Genomic DNA, 17063 nt, shown 5'->3' on the forward strand with positions numbered 1-17063 from the left:
ATAGTTCTTTATATACAGAACAATCATTGGTAAAGCAAAAGAAATACTGCAAAAAATGAATCCTGCAATTTTTTTTTTTTTTGAATACCACAATTTTTTTTTCACATGGGCAGGCATCAGGAATCGAACCCGGGTCCTCTGGCATGGCAGGCGAGCATTCTTGCCTGCTGAGCCACCGTGGCCTGCCCGAATACCACAAATTTTTAAACCAAAAAGAAAGAAAGAAGTTTAGGTGAACAGAATGCCTTCTAATATAAAAATAATTATGGTCTGAATTATTCATTTAAATATGAAATACCTGACATCAAAATTTGTAGGCTTTTGGTTTGATTTATCTGGATAATTGATTTATTCTCACACCCCTTTCTGTTTTCTTAACTTATCTCTTTCACTAAGTTGGTATATTCTAGTGTTTTTCCTCATAGGGTGGAATTTCTTCTTGGGTATCATGAGTTTTCACAGCCTTCTTTTAAGTTTAATAATGATCTTGATCCCATATGGAATTAAACCTTTCACATCATTTATTTATCACGTGATATATTATCTTTTAAAAAGCTAATGATATTTTTCCTGAATCATATAATCAACTTGCTTTCATCATTAAACTTTTGTACAGTAAATAATAATACTTTCTGAAGTTAATATTACATTCAGGTTAATTAATATAGAAAACTGTTCTTTTATTAGTGAAAGTACTGATCTACGTAATGTGAGTAAACTATTTTGAAGTATCCAAGGTAGATCTCATTTGAATCAAACAGATATAAAAATGTTAAGGCACAATATAAATTTAATAATGCTGATTCTACATTCAAAATTAAGTGGAATAACAAAGTGCCTGGATTTTCCCAAACAAAAGAAAATTTCAGAATATTTCATCTGAGTCATAAAGGCAAATGTAATTTTTTTGTTAACTACTGTATAACAATTCAATCAATTATTTTACACAAGAATACACTGTAGTAAATGTATTAGTAAACCTTTTCAAGGAACATTATCTCTAGATCAAATTAATGAAACCTGGTTTGGTACAATATTTTCATGTTATTCATAGTCTTAATTATGTTGTTTCATTTTACAAATAAATGTTTAAAAATAGTAGCAGATAATAATACACCATATAAAAATAAAGAGAAATGTATAACTTGATAACGTATGCTTATTAAGATACAAAGAAAGGTGCTATTTTAACACTGCCTCCATGAAATCTATACCAATAAAAGTGACTATCATCCTTTTAAAGTTTGATCAATATAAATGACTCATATGAAACAATTCCTAACTTTAAGGCCCGAAATCTGAGAATTACCATCTACTCCATTTGGTGCCATCTGGAATCTGCCTGGGTACTATTTTCCTCTATGAGGACTCGTTCATGGAAAATAGATGCAAATGCTAAAAAGACAATGATATTGTCTCTATGTGGGAAAGCTTTTGTTTTGCTATCTAGATACTGAATTATTCACAATAATGGCATGAAATAATTAATAAGAGGTATGTTGTTATTTTCTTTTTGAAACCTAAGAAGGCATGCACATTTATGGATGAACATATAAAGTTTATCAGCTGTGGTTTTTATTGCTAAACGTGGAAGACAAGGGAATGGAGACTTTGATATAAACTATCAATTATGGAAATTTAAATTATTTGACTAAAACAAATCCAAAGATAACACATGCATAATATATGGTATGTTTTAAAAGGGTAATTTCATTGAGTATGATCTTTCATATATTTTGTAATATTTTTAACTAAAAAAAAACTCTTATGAATGCAATTGCATTATGAAATAATTGTCTTTTCTCCCCATTTTTTTGCTCCCTTTTATCAAAAGCCCAAATAAATGCCTCACAACTTATAGCATACACACACACACGCACACACACACACACAGATGCAGGTGGCCACCAGTTAAAGAATTCTTGGATCAGTTTTGTAGCAGAGTATTTTACATTGGATCGATTCCTAAACAACGCCCAGTTTAAAATAAATCAATAGCATTTGTAAGGATTTTTAATAATTTAATGTATCATTTTAATTATAATTTTGTCCTGTGGCTGTGTAAGAGAGGATGTGGCACGTATGTGTGAGTTGAGAGAGCACCGACGTGCCGTGGAATTCCGTTAACGTACAGATGGAAGTTTACATTGATTTCAGTGAAGACCAGCACATAATGGCAACATGAATAACAGATAATAGCATCTGGCACTTTTAACATTTTAAGCCCTGAAATCTTTGGAGAACTGGCAGTTGAATGAAATTGACAGCCCTAGTTATTTCTCAGCACTTTCCTTTTGAGATATTTTGAATTTTTTCCAGATTCAAATTTTTTTTTTTTAGGGGGCATCTGGACAGGCTATTTCACTGAAAGAGACAGACAATATTTTCTGAAAATTGCCACCAAAATTAAGCAACTGTTGTGCATATGAACGAGATAATAATGAATTATAAATAATCACTTAATTTCTTATTATGTGTGTGTGCACATGTGCGTGAGAGTGTCTCGGGTGGGTAGGGGGGACACCAAAGGAAAGGTGAGAGTTTGGGAACAGGATTATTTAATCCCATTCTTTTAACTAGTAACAAAATATTGTTTGGGGCCATATGCAGCTATTCCAATAAGGCTCATTGGAAAGTGACAAGAATTACCAGTGTCTGTAATTTTGGCTTGCCTGCTTGAGGATTCAAGGAACTTCAGTCCTGCACCTTACACAACTATCACCTCTACTGTTTCTGGCTGCGTACGCTTTCTTCATCATTCCCTGCTTTTCTTTCCTATCTAATTTTTCTCAATATTCCCTATCTGTCTCTATTTTTTATATATATTTACTTTTTTTCCCCTCCTTCTCTGTCCCCCCATTTCTCCCTTACCTTTGTTTCAGGGAGACCCCAACCCATTAGCTAATTTTTCTATGGCCAAGGGCTGACCACTTTCTGAGCCACGATTTTATTTTCTGAAAAAATTTCCTATAATAATCCTACTTTGCAAGATTGTCAGCATCATGAGAGAGGCACTGTATAAAGACCCTTGTGTTTATTCTTATTGTACCTCGTATGTTCTCAACACACAACCTAATTTTTCAAAATAATGCTTCTTAAGTATCGCATTTATCATTTTCAAAATTCAGAACAGGATGCGAAACATACTCTATTAGTTGATTACATTGGCACAGATGAGGGAACAAAGAGCTCGGGGTGGGAAACTACTGGGCAGTTTGAGTGATTCAGCAGCATTTTTGTGTGTGTCCCCAATCAGCTGTAGTCTCCCCAAGCCAGGAATCACCCATGTTCAGATAATTAGGATAACAAGCACAGAGCTTAAGCAAAATAGTTTCTCAAATCAAACCCAGGACAGGCACTTTGACTGCAGATACTCATGTAATATCTCCAAAGGACTCTGTTATTCTTAGTGACAGTGAGTTCCCACATAAGTTTTTTAAATGCCAGATTTCAGAATACGTAGGTTGCAGTTTGTAGCAGTAAAAGGGTGTTGTCTGATTTGAAAGAAGTAGCCATTCTGAAAAGAGCACAAATCTAAACTAAAGAAACCCAGGTTTTGGTGAATTTTCTGGGAAAATGAAACACTGTCAGAGATATATAAGCATGAGAAAAAACCTTGCTCAAAACAGTGGGCTGAATCGATGAAATTGCCAAGGTGAATCCAGATGTTTTTTTACGGAATTATGTAAAAAATGAGATCAGAAAGTAAAGGTAAAATATTTTCTCTGAGACTTCATTTTTTGGCCATCTGGGTGATAAGAAGGAGAGCCAAAGGGGTCCCTGAGATCAGCTCTGGCCCCCCAAATGGGAGGGGATCTCAGAATACAAAGGGTCCAATATTGACTATCTTGCAGGGGCCCCAAATTATAATCCATGTCAAACAACAGAAAAGACCCTAAAAGAAAACAAGAACTCACTTGCTGCACATTCAATTAATACTCAAGATTGGATTCATGTATCTGACCCTGAGTAAGACTACACAGAAAATTCTGGTGAATACTCTGTGGTCACAGGATTGAGGACATAAAGCAGTTTTGCACAGCCTTAGGATACACAGGGAAATTAGAGCACTTTGGGTTTCCATCCCAGCCTGATGCACTGGGAAGAGAGATGCAGTGATTCTTTGTAAAGCACTGTCTTTCATCTAACATAATAACTTTCATTTGTGACCAGAGCTGTGTTTCCCTTTAGTAGTATTGGGATACAATATGCCATGACGCAAGGTGGAGTCAACGGCTGAAGATAAAAAAGTTTTGTGAATCAGATGCTACCCCCTTTTCCTAAAACTATCTTGTGAGGTTCAGTCAACCCTCTTATCTCATGATTGTGCCTGAAAACAATCTACCTACATCCTAGTTTATCCTGTATTTCCTACTTCCGACAGAAGTAGGTCTCTGCAGGATGGGCAGTTAGTGTGAATACGGATTATAAGCAGAGAAGGAAGGCAAGAGTGATGGCAGTTCTCTCACAGAGCCTGAACTGGCCCTGGGGCACCGGGTAGTGGGACCAGGGCATTGGGAGTTCATGACTGTAGCTCAAGGTAAGGCTGCTTTTCATATACTTGGCAGTTTTGCATTCATTATAGTCAAACATGTGAGTTTTAAGAAATGAGTCTTCTAAAATAGGATCACAATAGCCTCATTAAGACGATCCATAAATACTTTGGGTGAATTAATGAATTCAAACAGAATAAAATGACTAAGACCAGTGTGGAAGAATATAATCCAAAGCTCCAGCTATGTAAATTTTCTTCCTCCTTTTGTCTGGCTTGAGCCAGGAGACACAGAAAGCTGGCTCTGACCATGGGGGTTCCTTCTGAGAACCGTCCCCACTGCCCCATGCAGATTGAGCCATTCCTTCTTCTCTATGCTGCATATCTGTCCCTGCTACTCCATGTATCAGGCATATTTTTTATGCATCCTCTCTCCTACCAGACTGACTGCATGCATAGTGGAGTCGTGTCCTGTTTGGTGCTGCACTCCCAGTTCTTAACTCACTGCCTGGCACACAGAAGTGCTGGTGAAGGGGTGTTGAATGAATGAAGGGAGATTTGAAAACAACTCAATCTTGTGATGATCATGTGTTATACACATGCTCACCTCTGCCATGAGATATTAAATCTTGTGCTAGAATAAAACAAGACTCCCCTTCTCTCTCCAAAGTCCCTGAATTTCAAAAAGCTGTAAAAGGTGGTTTACACTTCTACCGAGACTGGTTATTTTGGTCCTTTAAAAAAAAATATCAAGTGGAAAGTTCGTCAGCAACAATAACATAGCTACTTTCTTGACAAATGGCATCACAGGTATTTGTAGTCTTATCAGTGAAGCGCTGTGGCCAGCAATTCTTTCACATGACACTAAGCAATCCATGGCTAACTGGACCCAGTCGGGAGCTCAAACTTCAGAGGTGAAGGAGATGTGGATTCCTGTGCAGTCAAAACACCTGGCTTTAGGGGTGAAAAGGAAGCAGGGCTTCCTGACCAAGGCAATTCTCTTTTGCCTCAGGAGTGATTTTATTTCATCTTCCGGTTCAAAAGGAATTAGTAAAGTAGCATTTCAATGTCCAGTGATACATCACCCCTTATAGGTTGCTAAATCAGGAAAGGATCTGATGAAACATCTCAGGCAGTGCACACAATTTCAGTTATAATGGGAACAAAATGCACTGTAATGACATATTATTTTAGACAAGTGACCAGAAAAGGGGAAGTCATTTATTGGTTTCCTCTGAGATGTCAAATAATCAATTTACCAAAGTCTGAAATAAGTATTATCTAAAGAGACATGTAAAAAATAATTTGAGAGGAAAAAGCTACAACACTCTGCAATCATGCTCTGTCTTAAACTCATTGATTGACACGTTGAAACAATACCTCTTTCTCCTCCTCTGTCTTCCCGTGGGTTTTGCTAAAGTTGATAGGCGTGTCCCATCCCTCTTGAACACAGAGAGCCTGGTAGAAGGCTGCGTTGACCAAAATGCTGCTTGTTTTGAATGGGGAAGAGGAAGGCGTTGGAATGGAAGTGTTAGAGGAAGTTAAGCTTGCAGCTTTGTCCAGGATTCGATTTTTTTTCATGCTTAAGTCCAATGTGCCATTTTCATCCACTTCTATATCAGCTCCCTGGTATGCAATAGGAAACAGAAACACATTTAAGCATTTTGCAGTTATGACCTGGCCATGTGGGGCTTTTAAGGGATCATTTTAAATGCAAGCTTTTATGTAAGTGTATCTGATATTAAATCGAGCTTTCTGATTTGCATTGGTTAATGTTTGATTCTTAGGCAGACTTTTAAGAGCAGCCCCATTAGTGAGCGTCAATTTCAGGTTTAAGCAAGTAAGCTTAACGTAAATAAGATGTTCCAAATACTAAATGTATTTGATTTAATATTTTTTTAATTTAGCTTTAAACCTTCTTTTCTAGGTTACAGAATTAACACTCTCAATTCATCATTTAAAGCATTAATGCTTTAGTTTATGCAAAGACACAATGTAACTTTCTAATCCCTAAAATCATAATATTCATCAACATGAAAAATAAGCCAAACTAACCACTTGGAAGAGAATTTTTATTGGAATATTACACCAATATGAATGTAAAATTCTACCCTAGATTACTTAAACTGGAAAAGCTTTGTTAAATTTCATCGGGAAAAAAACCCAGCAAGTGTAAGCCATATTTCACTCTAGGTGTCTTCAGGTAGCAGCTAGAAATCTAGATCTCACAAGGACCTTCTTTTGGGATAATTTGCAAGGTTTCTCTCTGCCCCCCTCTCCCCATCTTCCCCTCTCCCCCTCCCCCTTCCCCCTTCCCCCTCTCTCCTTTTCTTCCTCTCTCTCTCTCTCTGCCTGTTTTCTCCCTCTCCCTTCCTCTCCTTCCCCTGCCCCTCTAAGGAATAGTACCACATTCTGCAGCATTTGGTTCAAGTCCCAATAAACCATTTGTGCCCTCTGTATCTCCCACAGATACATGCTGTAGGATGGCTGAAATGGTGTCAGAAATCACAAACCTTACCATGGAGGAACTCTCAGAATATGTAAGAACATACCTGCCATTTGATTAAGTGTCGAAACTGTGTATGTTCTCAAAATACCAAGTAGGAAGTTATTACAAATGCCAACTTTGCTTTGGTTGTGACCTATGCTACTAAGCATTTTCAAATTTTTGATTTCAGGGATTTAATTTATCTAATTACTTCTATAGCTGCCTATAGATTTTCACACTTTTTTTTTGTTGTCGTAAAAGATAACATATACATATACAAAGCAAAGGAAGAAAACAGCAATAATTTTCAAAGCACACTTCAACAAAGCAGCCACAGAACAGGTCTCAGAATCTGTCAGGGGCTAACATTCCCTAATCACAGATTTTTCCTTCTTGCTCTTCCAAAATACTGGTGGTTTTCTCAGAGTCAAAATAATGAAATCATACAGTATCTGTCCTTTTGTGTCTGACTGATGTCACTCAGCATTATGTCCTCAAGGTTCATCCATGTTGTCATATATTTCAGGACATCATTTCGTCTTATTGCTGCATAATATTCCATCATCTGTATATCCCACATTTTGTTGATCCGCTCATCTGTTGATGGACACGCGGATTGCTTCCATCACTTCACAATTGTGAATAGTGCTGCTATGAGCACTGGTGTGCAAATGTCTGTTCAAGTCACTGCCCTCTACTCTTCTGGGTCTATACCGAATATTAGTATTGCTGGATCATAGGGAAACTCAATATTTAGCTCTCTGAGGAACTGCCAGACTGTCTTCCATAGCGGCTGAACCATTATACATTCCTACCAGTAGTGAATAAGTGCTCCAATTCCCCCACATCTTCTCCAACATTTATAGTTTCCTTCTTGTTTAATAGCAGCCATTCTTATGTGTGTGAGGTGATATTGTATTATCTTAATTTGCATCTCCCTTATTTAAATATACCTATGGGTAAGCTAACAAAGATATCCATTTTTGGTGGTCCAGAGTGTATTGTTTGTTTTCTTCAATAATTTTTTTTTTTAAAAAGAACATACCTGCCACTTTTTTAATTGGGTCAAATGAACACCTTTCAGGTATTTTCAACATCTTACATCAATTGACAATTAATCTCTGAACTATTTCTCCAGTCTTGTCCCTTCTGGCTTGCAAAGTGGGAGTTTCTTTGAACATGGTAGCAAGACCCCTAAAGCACGTGGCAGCCAGTGGCTTCCCTGGGTATTCATTTTAACTCTCTCCCCTTTTCACCTTCCACCCTCCCACCTCCAGTAGGTGCCACGGAGGGCGTGGGACGCTGGGTCTCCTCCAAAGGTTGGCTGCTTGTGCTTGACTCGACAAAAGAAGTACCTCTTCTGTTTGCTTGTTCTACCTGCACAGTTCATCTTTTCCATCCCTCAGCTTAAGAGATAGATATGCTTTATTATATTTGTGGGAAGTAAATATGCTTCTAATATGTTTGTACTAACATGCTGTGCTCATATCTTTGTGTCCCTTTTTAGTAAATAGTTTAATCTCCTGTGATAGTTTTAAGCCCCGAATTTGACAGTACAGCTTATCTGGGATAATAACTTAGTAACCACAACATCTTATGCCATCTGTATAATATCAAATACATTTTATACCAGCATTACTAAACCTTAGTTACAAAAAAAAAACCTCAGAATATTAACTATATCAGTGCCAAGTATTCTCTCCATGATATAACAGTATACTCTGCCATGAGCATATTAAAAAAAACTTGGCTTCATAGTTGATATGTAACTATAGCAACCAAAAGAGCTACAGTAATCAACTTTAATGGCCAATGTAAAGTAAAATGCTAAATATTGTAGTTGCTGACATTTTCCATAAAAAAAACTTGGGTTAAGACAGCACAACCAACATTCACATAAAATCCCAGACCTCTGTGACAGATGGCTTAGGAAAAAGCAGACATGTGACGGGGCTGCAGAGTTTTATAGTACAAAACCCATAAATAGTGCAGATTCTATTTCTCTGGAAAAAAAAATGTCAGCTATTCTAAGACAATGCTAATATATATTTTCATTTTTACGGAAATTTAAGACCAAAGAGTAAATTTAAAAATTTAGAGTTTTAGAAGTTGCTATGATTACATATCTTGAGTCATCATGGCTTGATAGGAAAAAAAAATCACTTCTAACGTGGAGAAGAGGGGTTTTCTTTCTCTCACACGAGGGCTGGCTGGTCTGGGAGTACCTAATTCGATGGTGCGTGCTGTGCCGCCGAGTCCAGATGGGTTTTAAGTGAATGCACAGATGCAGTCAACAATGACTCACAGTAACAGAGAAGTGTCTCTTTCTGCCCATCAATGGGTGGATCCCACGTTTACAGCATGGAGTTTTATTCAGAGCAGTTATCAATACGCATTACTTTTTCTGAGCTCGAAACTCCACATGGCAGCAGAGAATAGGGGCTGAGATGGGAGAGGCCATGGGAGGAGGGTGGAGGAGGGAATACAGCTGTAACTTCTATGCTTCCCTGCCTCCCCCCACTTCCCCCACCCCCAGACTTCTAATATCGTGATTCCTCAAAGTGCTATTTTGGATCCAAATTTCAATGACTTAAATTTTAAGGTTTTTTTTTTTTTGAGGCTTTGCATAGTTCTAATACTCTTTATGTATTTCCAATTTAGGAGGGACTTTCAGATACTTCATTTTAACCTCTTTTGAGTTACTGATACAATCAACAATTCCTTTATTCATAATATATAGAGGTAGCACTTAATATTTTCAAGCCACTCTGAACTTGGGAAAAGAAAATTGAAAAATACATTGTTCCTACCCACGAGGATCTTATTTTATGCATATAGGAGATTCTTGGTGAAATTTAGATAATTTTACAAATATATTATGAATTATTAATAAACCAAAAGTTTAAATAAATATTCAGTGTAATCCCTATCTGTACTCTCAAATAAGAGGTGGCTTAGATGTCCACCAACAGAGAAATGATTAGTTAAATTATTCCCCATGCATTTAATGGAACTTTATGCAGCCAATAAAATGATAATAATGGCGACTGAATAGCAAAATGAAAATATTCATATACTTGAACGCAAGAAACAATGTGCAATCCTACTATGCTTACAATTGTGTAAAATATAGAGAAATTTGCCTTCTGAAGAAGAACAAAAGGGAAAACACAAAAATTATTGTACTTGTATTTAGAGAACAGGCTTAAGGCTGCTTTCCTCTAATATTTTCCAGACAAATGATAATTTTGCATGGTTTCAACAATTAAAATTATCATGCATTCAAAGACGGTGGTGAAGTAAAAACAAAATTATAGTTTTATCTTAAGTGTTCTGATTGTGAAAATTATTAATTCTCAAAACATTGATAAAACAAGGCAGCATCTTCTCCTTTTTTGGCAAGTTTTCTATTAAAGCAAAACAGGCCACCTAACATCTTTTCCATTTTGACTTGACTAAGAGGAAGTGCAAAGTCCTTGGCTTCTCTGCAATTAGTCTCGGCCTCAACTCTGAGTGCAAGTTCTTTCGTTCTTGCCTGGGGATTTTCTGTTGTGGGTTGGGGGAGCACCTTTCTGTATTGGAAGCTATCTTAAGTGTTTTCAAAGTTGGCAGAGTGTTAACAATAAACAGCGTATTTATTCTTTAACTTAAGAGTACAAACTTGTGAAACACATCCAGTATAAATAGAATGATAGAATTCAGAAGAGAAATAAATGACTGGCATAAGGTATAAAATCAAAATAAAATCTATAATCTTTTCCCAAAAATCTTTGTCTGGGGCTAGAAATCATATCTGGGCAGGCAGCAGCAAGCTGTGATGTGATCTTTAAGTCAGACAGGTGTGTATTCAAATGTCAGCTCCAATAGGTAGTTATAAATTGTCACTCAGAGCAAATTATTTAACTCCACTGTGTTACTGTTTCTTCTTTTGCAAAAATGGGATAGGAATAACTGTTTTACAGAGCTTCTAGAAGGATTAAAAAGAGTTACTATGGCTGCGCTGGTTTGAAACTGTTATGTACCCCAGAAAAATATTGTTCTTTTAATCCTAAACCAATCTTGTAGGTGGGACTTTTTGATTATGTTTTTTCTATGGACATGCGACCCACTCAATTGTGGGTGAGCCCTCTTGATTGGGTTGTTTGTTTGGAGATGTGACCCCGCCCATTCAAGGTTGGTCCGAATCCACTTATTGGACCCTTTAAGAGGGAGACATTTTGGAGAGCCAACACAGCAGAGAGATGAAACCAGACCCAGTTGTTTAGAGATCTTAAACTAAGAAATGAGTTTATCCCAAAGAAGCTAAGAAAAGAACCCTCAAACACTTGAAGGAGATGTGTGAAATCAGCAGCCTGGAGAGAAGGACAGCAGATTTCACCATGTGCCTTCCCATGTGACAGAAAAACCCTGGACTTGGTCAGCCTTTCTTAAGAGTAGGTGTCCACTTGTTGGTGCCTTAGTTTGAACATTTTCATTGCCTTAGAATTGTAACTTGTAACTTAATAAATCTCCTTTATAGAAGGCAATTCATTTCGGGTATATTGCAAGCCGGCAGCTTTAGCAAACCAAAACAATGGACAAAGTGCTTATTTGTAGTGCCTGGCATATAGTAGGTGTTCAGTAAAAGTCAGCTAATAATAATAATAAAAATTAAAAATAACCATTTAACTTTGTTTTTGAATAGTAAAAGCGACACATCAGTATGCTATTTGTACAGAGAGGGTAAAGAGCCAGTTCTTAAATATCTAGGTTCTCTATATAGGTATCAGTTGATTCTTTGGGACTCCTAAACATCTCCCTCCCACGATGTGGCATACAAGGCCTTGATGCTGATTTTGCTGGGAAAGACTGCTTTGGGGTTTGAACAGCCCAGGGAGCGCCAGGCTCTTCCTGAGAGCAGGCAGAAAGGATGGCCACGTGGCATCATGCTGTTTCTCGGCCCCAATCAAGCACAAAACAGACTTTGAACTTTAAACATTTCAAGCAAGTGTCAGTTTTTTGTTTTCTTTTAAGGCACACTGTGCATATGCCATTTTGTCTAAACAGGTGGGGAAAACACGAAAACAAACAACGGAGTGCTTGGCAAGCGGCAGCGAGGGGGATAAAGATAGACTGTGAGGCTTGTTCCTGCCTCTGTGGATAGAGTGGGAGGGGGAAGAAAGAAGAAGTGAGGAGGGTTGTCTGACGGGCGCAGGGGAGAGCGCCTCGCAAACCTCACCACCCAGCAAGGTGCACCCCTGGGCACTGCCAGTTTCTGGTGAGCTTTGTGCCCTGAGTAGCAGCAGCTGAGGGGGAGGTGTTCGAAGCTGTGGCCCATTTGCATTTTAGAACTCATGTTACTTTAAATTTAAGCTGAAGGACATTATATAACTCTGAAAACCAATGCAAGTCCTAGAACCAAAAGAGATAATACTTCCTACAGAATTCTCTTTAACCATTATGGTATCCACTAAGCACTGATTCTTCAAAGAGGTACTTAAAACATATATGGGCCATTGTGGTGGGATGGGTTACGTACATGCCCGATGGTATTTTTAAAAATACGTAATTCCTTTTTAAATCTACTTTTGAGGATAGAATGAACTCTGGGTTTGGGCAGGGGTTGGCGATGTTTGAGGACAGTAGAATCCTTGGTTCAGAGCTGGCCAGGTACCTGGTGCTCGATGGATGCTGGGTGGCTGAATGGATGGATGACGTGGACAACAAAACGTACTTCCAGTGTTGATGGGAGGCACATGGGAGACGTGTTCTACTGTTGGGTAGACAGCGCTTGAGGCTAAGGAATTTGGAAGGAGGACATTTGGGAATATCCATATCTTTCATTATTTTAGAACTTGTAGGAACTCACTATCCCTCTGAAAACAACTTCTGCTCCCATCACCTTCCATAAGAATAGTGATATTTTATTGTTGTAAATCACTGACTCAGATTTCCCACTAAACTTAGAGTCAGTCGTGAACTTACATATAGTAGGGGGTAAAAAAACCTGTATTTGTTCCAAGAAATGGACATGAAGGCAAATTTCAAGGTTAGTTTCCTTTGCCTGGACATTAAAAAGGGTGTGCCCACAGGTGACAGCATTATCTGTGATGTGTTCTCCCATAGAGCTCTTTATACAGTTCAGGAGATGCTTATTACATTTAAGGAAGGGCTGGATGTACACAGAAGAAAACAAATCAGCCCTCACAAATGCTTTGGTCAAACTCTCTGTAGAGCCAGCCGCACCTTCCCCAGGTGTCCAAGTTCACCTCTGCCAACCCAGCCCTCTCACTCACAGCACAGCAAGGCAGAGACAGCTACCAGTGTTGTTTCTCCTGTCCTGCTTTGCCCGCAAGCTCTCTGAGGGCAGGGTCTGCCACTGAATCTAACCTGTGGCTGATACAGCGATGAGCCCACCTGCCAGGATGTCTCTCTAGTCCATTAAAAATGTGCAGCTGTACTGGTCAGGAGAAGGGGAAAAGCTGTACATCTCTACGCCCTCATTTCTAAATAAGGCACGCAAGGGCGGGCCATGATGGTTCAGTGGCAGAGTTCTCACCTGCCATTCCAGAGACCCAGGTTTGGTTCCCGGTGTCTGCCCATGTAAAAATAAATAAATAAATAAATAAATAAGGCACTCAAGAGCTCTGTCAGAAAGCAACATGCTAATAACTTTCCAGGGAGGAAAAGTCAAATCATAGTCGAAAGAGAATCAGGTTAATCAGGTTGGGATTCAAGGTAGAGGGGGAGATTGTTTGTACTTAATCCTAGGTTAAGTAAAAGGCACAGATTGAAACACAGTGCTAAAAATAGAAAAGGCCCATATTGGGCACTGCTTGATCAGAGGCCCGGTTATAGGGTTAATTACTTTGGCTTTTTCTCACTTTTGCTAAAGTATTTTTTATATTTGTTTGTTTCAGGAATTCATGATATTTTTCTCCTACATTCAGAAAATATGATCTGATTAGTTTAGGATTCAGCAAATTGTTAGAGTTGTGTGTGAATGGGCTGTCTGCGTGCCCATTTGTGTACGTGTGTTATGTGTGTATGCATGCACGTGTGCACAAATGTGTCTGCATGTACATGCATGTACATGTGTGCCTGAGTGTGTGCATGTCTGGGATGTGTGCACAAGTGTATATGTGCACGAGTGTGTGTGTGTGTGTGCATTCGTGTATGTGTGTGCATGCCTGTGGACATGTGTGTGTGAGGGTACCTGTATGCACATGTGTATACATGTGTGCCTAGGCGTATGCATGTTAAGCGTGTGTGCATAAGTGTATGTGTGCACGAGTGTATCTTTGAGCATGTTTGCGAGTGTGCATGTGTTATGGAAAAAGGATTCTGCATAAAGTGACATTATATGGTCCCATATCCATACTACTTTAACAATCACACTGTCCAATGAGATGATTCTCAAGGGAAAGTAGTTTTTATAACTGCCCTGCAAAAAATCCGTTGTAAAAATCAGCCAGGGCATTTTCCCTCTCTTACATTATCATCATCATGTCAATTGTTTGGCTTCTGCGATTAAAACCGGGTTGGCATTTGGTTGATGGGACAAAGGCAGTGGAGCTCCTGTCTTCCCTGGTGGTATTTCCTGCCAGAGCTAACCCTGGTATAAAGGAGAGTAAAGATATGCATGAGAAATAGATTATTTCATTTTTTAAATGTTGACTTTATGACCAGAAATGGGTTTTTACAAGTGCATGTACATTCATAAGGAAAACCCCCTCAAATTTTAGTCTTTTTTGGTTCTTTATTTGGTTCATCTTTAGCAATGCAGAAGCAAAAGATTAAGGCAGAATTTTGAGGAACTAAAAAAGTCTCCACATGTAGATGGGAAGCATTCATTCTAGAACCATTTACGCAAGTAATTCAAGCTATATTAATAATAATAATAGTATCAGTATTTTCCTCTCCAAGGCAGACTGGGCAATCAAAGTATGAAGGAAGAAGATAGTTCTGTATTTCTACATCTAGCTGTACATTAGAACACCCCCTTTAAAAGCAGACATTTTTCAGGTTTTAAAAATCCACGTACAAATAACAAAGGCTGCATTTTAAAAGTCCCCAAGTCATTCCTTTATATGAACAACTTCTAACTTGCATTACTTTGAATTTGGAGCACTCGCTATTTTCTTTATATTTCTAGAGGATGTGTCTTTCTTTGTTTAAGGGTCTCATTTGTTTAAAAATTGTTTTTGAGTGTTTTTTGGCCACCGACCTTTCCTGGGGTTTCCTTGGCTCAGCTTTGTCCAGAAGCTAATTCTGATTCTTCTGTCAAATGCTCTGTGGCTCTGTGGTACCCTGAGTTCCTGAAGGCCTGGCACAGGGGCTCAGGCGAGCAGCTGACCGCGAAGTGGACCCGAGCCATGCTCTAACACAAACAAGGGCTCTGCACTCTGATGGTCTTGAGTTTCAGGGAAAGAGTCGAACACAGCGAATTTTCCACTTGAACAAGACATAAGTCTGGGCACTTCACGTCAGCTGGCTTCTGCCATATCTATGTAGGAACATAACTTCTTTTAACCGAAGTCCTTTGTGTAAATTTTTAAGACACGAGTTCCTGGTTGCAGCAGAAAGCAGGAGAAGGGTTGAGCAGCACCTACAACTTCTTTTGTGGCCGACTGTTACTTTTTGCATGATAAGCCCATTACTTCCCAAGGCCAGACAGGGAAGAGCTTTGTTTTTTTGTTTCGAATGAGTTATAAACACGGATGTGTGCTTCTCTTTGTTGTCCAAAAGAAGAGGTTGAGAAATGCAATTAATTTCATAGACTGCAGAAATGTGTTTTCATAAACTTTACAGTTTTTATACTGAAATTGGATGCCTATCTCTTGTTCCTTTAATCTATCCAGGTTTTACTGGATAAATATGCAGCAACTTAGACTGTCTTATGTTACACAATATTAACATGCAATACTAAATTTTCATGAGTCAAGCTCTAATCAATATTTCTTGCCTTCTCTGACTTGCAGACAGTGGGTGAAACTTATTTTAATAGCAATCCTTTTCTCTTGCATGGCCAACTCCTCCACAGCCAAAAGTTTGAAATCTGTAAATTTTCCCCAACCAGTCTCCATTACTTGTTACTCCCCAAAGTTCAATTTCTGGAACTGGACCGCTATACTTAAAATGATGACATAAATGAACGTTCTTTGTTCTTAGGAAATGTCCACAGAAGTATTATGTTTTCAAGAAGCATGATGTATACAACTTACTCTCAAAAGTTCAGAAAAAAATTGATAAGATAACAGGTTAGAGAGATAAAGAACTAATAGGCAGTAGACAGACAAATAGATAAATAAAGGATTGATAGACAGGAGACAGACGGATAGATAGAGGATTGATGGATGGATAGAATGATGAGGCAAAGGTAGCAAAATGTTAAAATTGGTGGATCTGGATATCTGGCGGAGGAGGGGGTATGCTGGAGTTCTCAGTATGGGTTTTGCATTATTTTTGTAACTATCCTGTAAGTTTGGAATTCTATCAAAATAAAAAGAATAACCGTAGAGCCACACATGCAACCTTTTGTTCTTCTTGGAACCAACCAAGCTAGTGAACAGCTATGCTCCTTGGACTTTTTTCCCTAAGACTAGGAGAGGGATGCGTTTGACAGGGTGGGGGGCCGGGTGGCAGAGGATACGGTTGTGAACATGAAAGGCAGTTTATTCTCACAGTTCAGTAGCTGGCCCACCCTCCAGGCTCTTGGATTGGCCTACCTTGGCAGGCAGACTCTGCGGTTTGTTGGAGAGGATCTCAGCAGCCTCCCTGCAGCGAGTGGAAAGGTTCAGGATGGCAGCAGCTGCTGCTATGTGGGTGTCGTCACTACACTGCCCGTAGCTGTAAGAGCTGGCTCGGCACGGGCTCGGTGTGTGGGCGCCTGTACCAGGCAGTCGATTAGGAAATTTCACCGGATTTGAAAAATGCTTCGCTGTTGAAGAGAGATTTGATTAGCAATTGCATGTACACGGTTTCAGTCATTAAATAGCTTCATTTTAAAGATAATACTTTGGACATGAAAATTTGTGCAAGATGAATTATAATGTGACCCGTCTTCCATGTGGGAAGTTAAATGAAGGTTATTCGGGTTGGCTT

General features: G+C 38.7%; 1 protein-coding gene across 1 annotated transcript in view; it reads right to left on the reverse strand.

Annotated features, from left to right (window-relative positions):
- Window positions 1–17063, reverse strand: part of ST18 (ST18 C2H2C-type zinc finger transcription factor) — a 109737-nt gene that overhangs the window by 27803 nt on the left and 64871 nt on the right. The window contains exons 12-13 of the mRNA XM_077163194.1: window positions 16688–16899; window positions 5873–6118 (exon numbers count right to left, since the gene is read on the reverse strand). Coding sequence (XP_077019309.1) covers window positions 5873–6118; window positions 16688–16899 — 458 coding nt within the window. The remainder of the gene's footprint in view (window positions 1–5872; window positions 6119–16687; window positions 16900–17063) is intronic.

This window comes from Tamandua tetradactyla, chromosome 6 (genome assembly GCF_023851605.1).
Source record: "Tamandua tetradactyla isolate mTamTet1 chromosome 6, mTamTet1.pri, whole genome shotgun sequence".
NCBI lineage: Eukaryota > Metazoa > Chordata > Mammalia > Pilosa > Myrmecophagidae > Tamandua > Tamandua tetradactyla.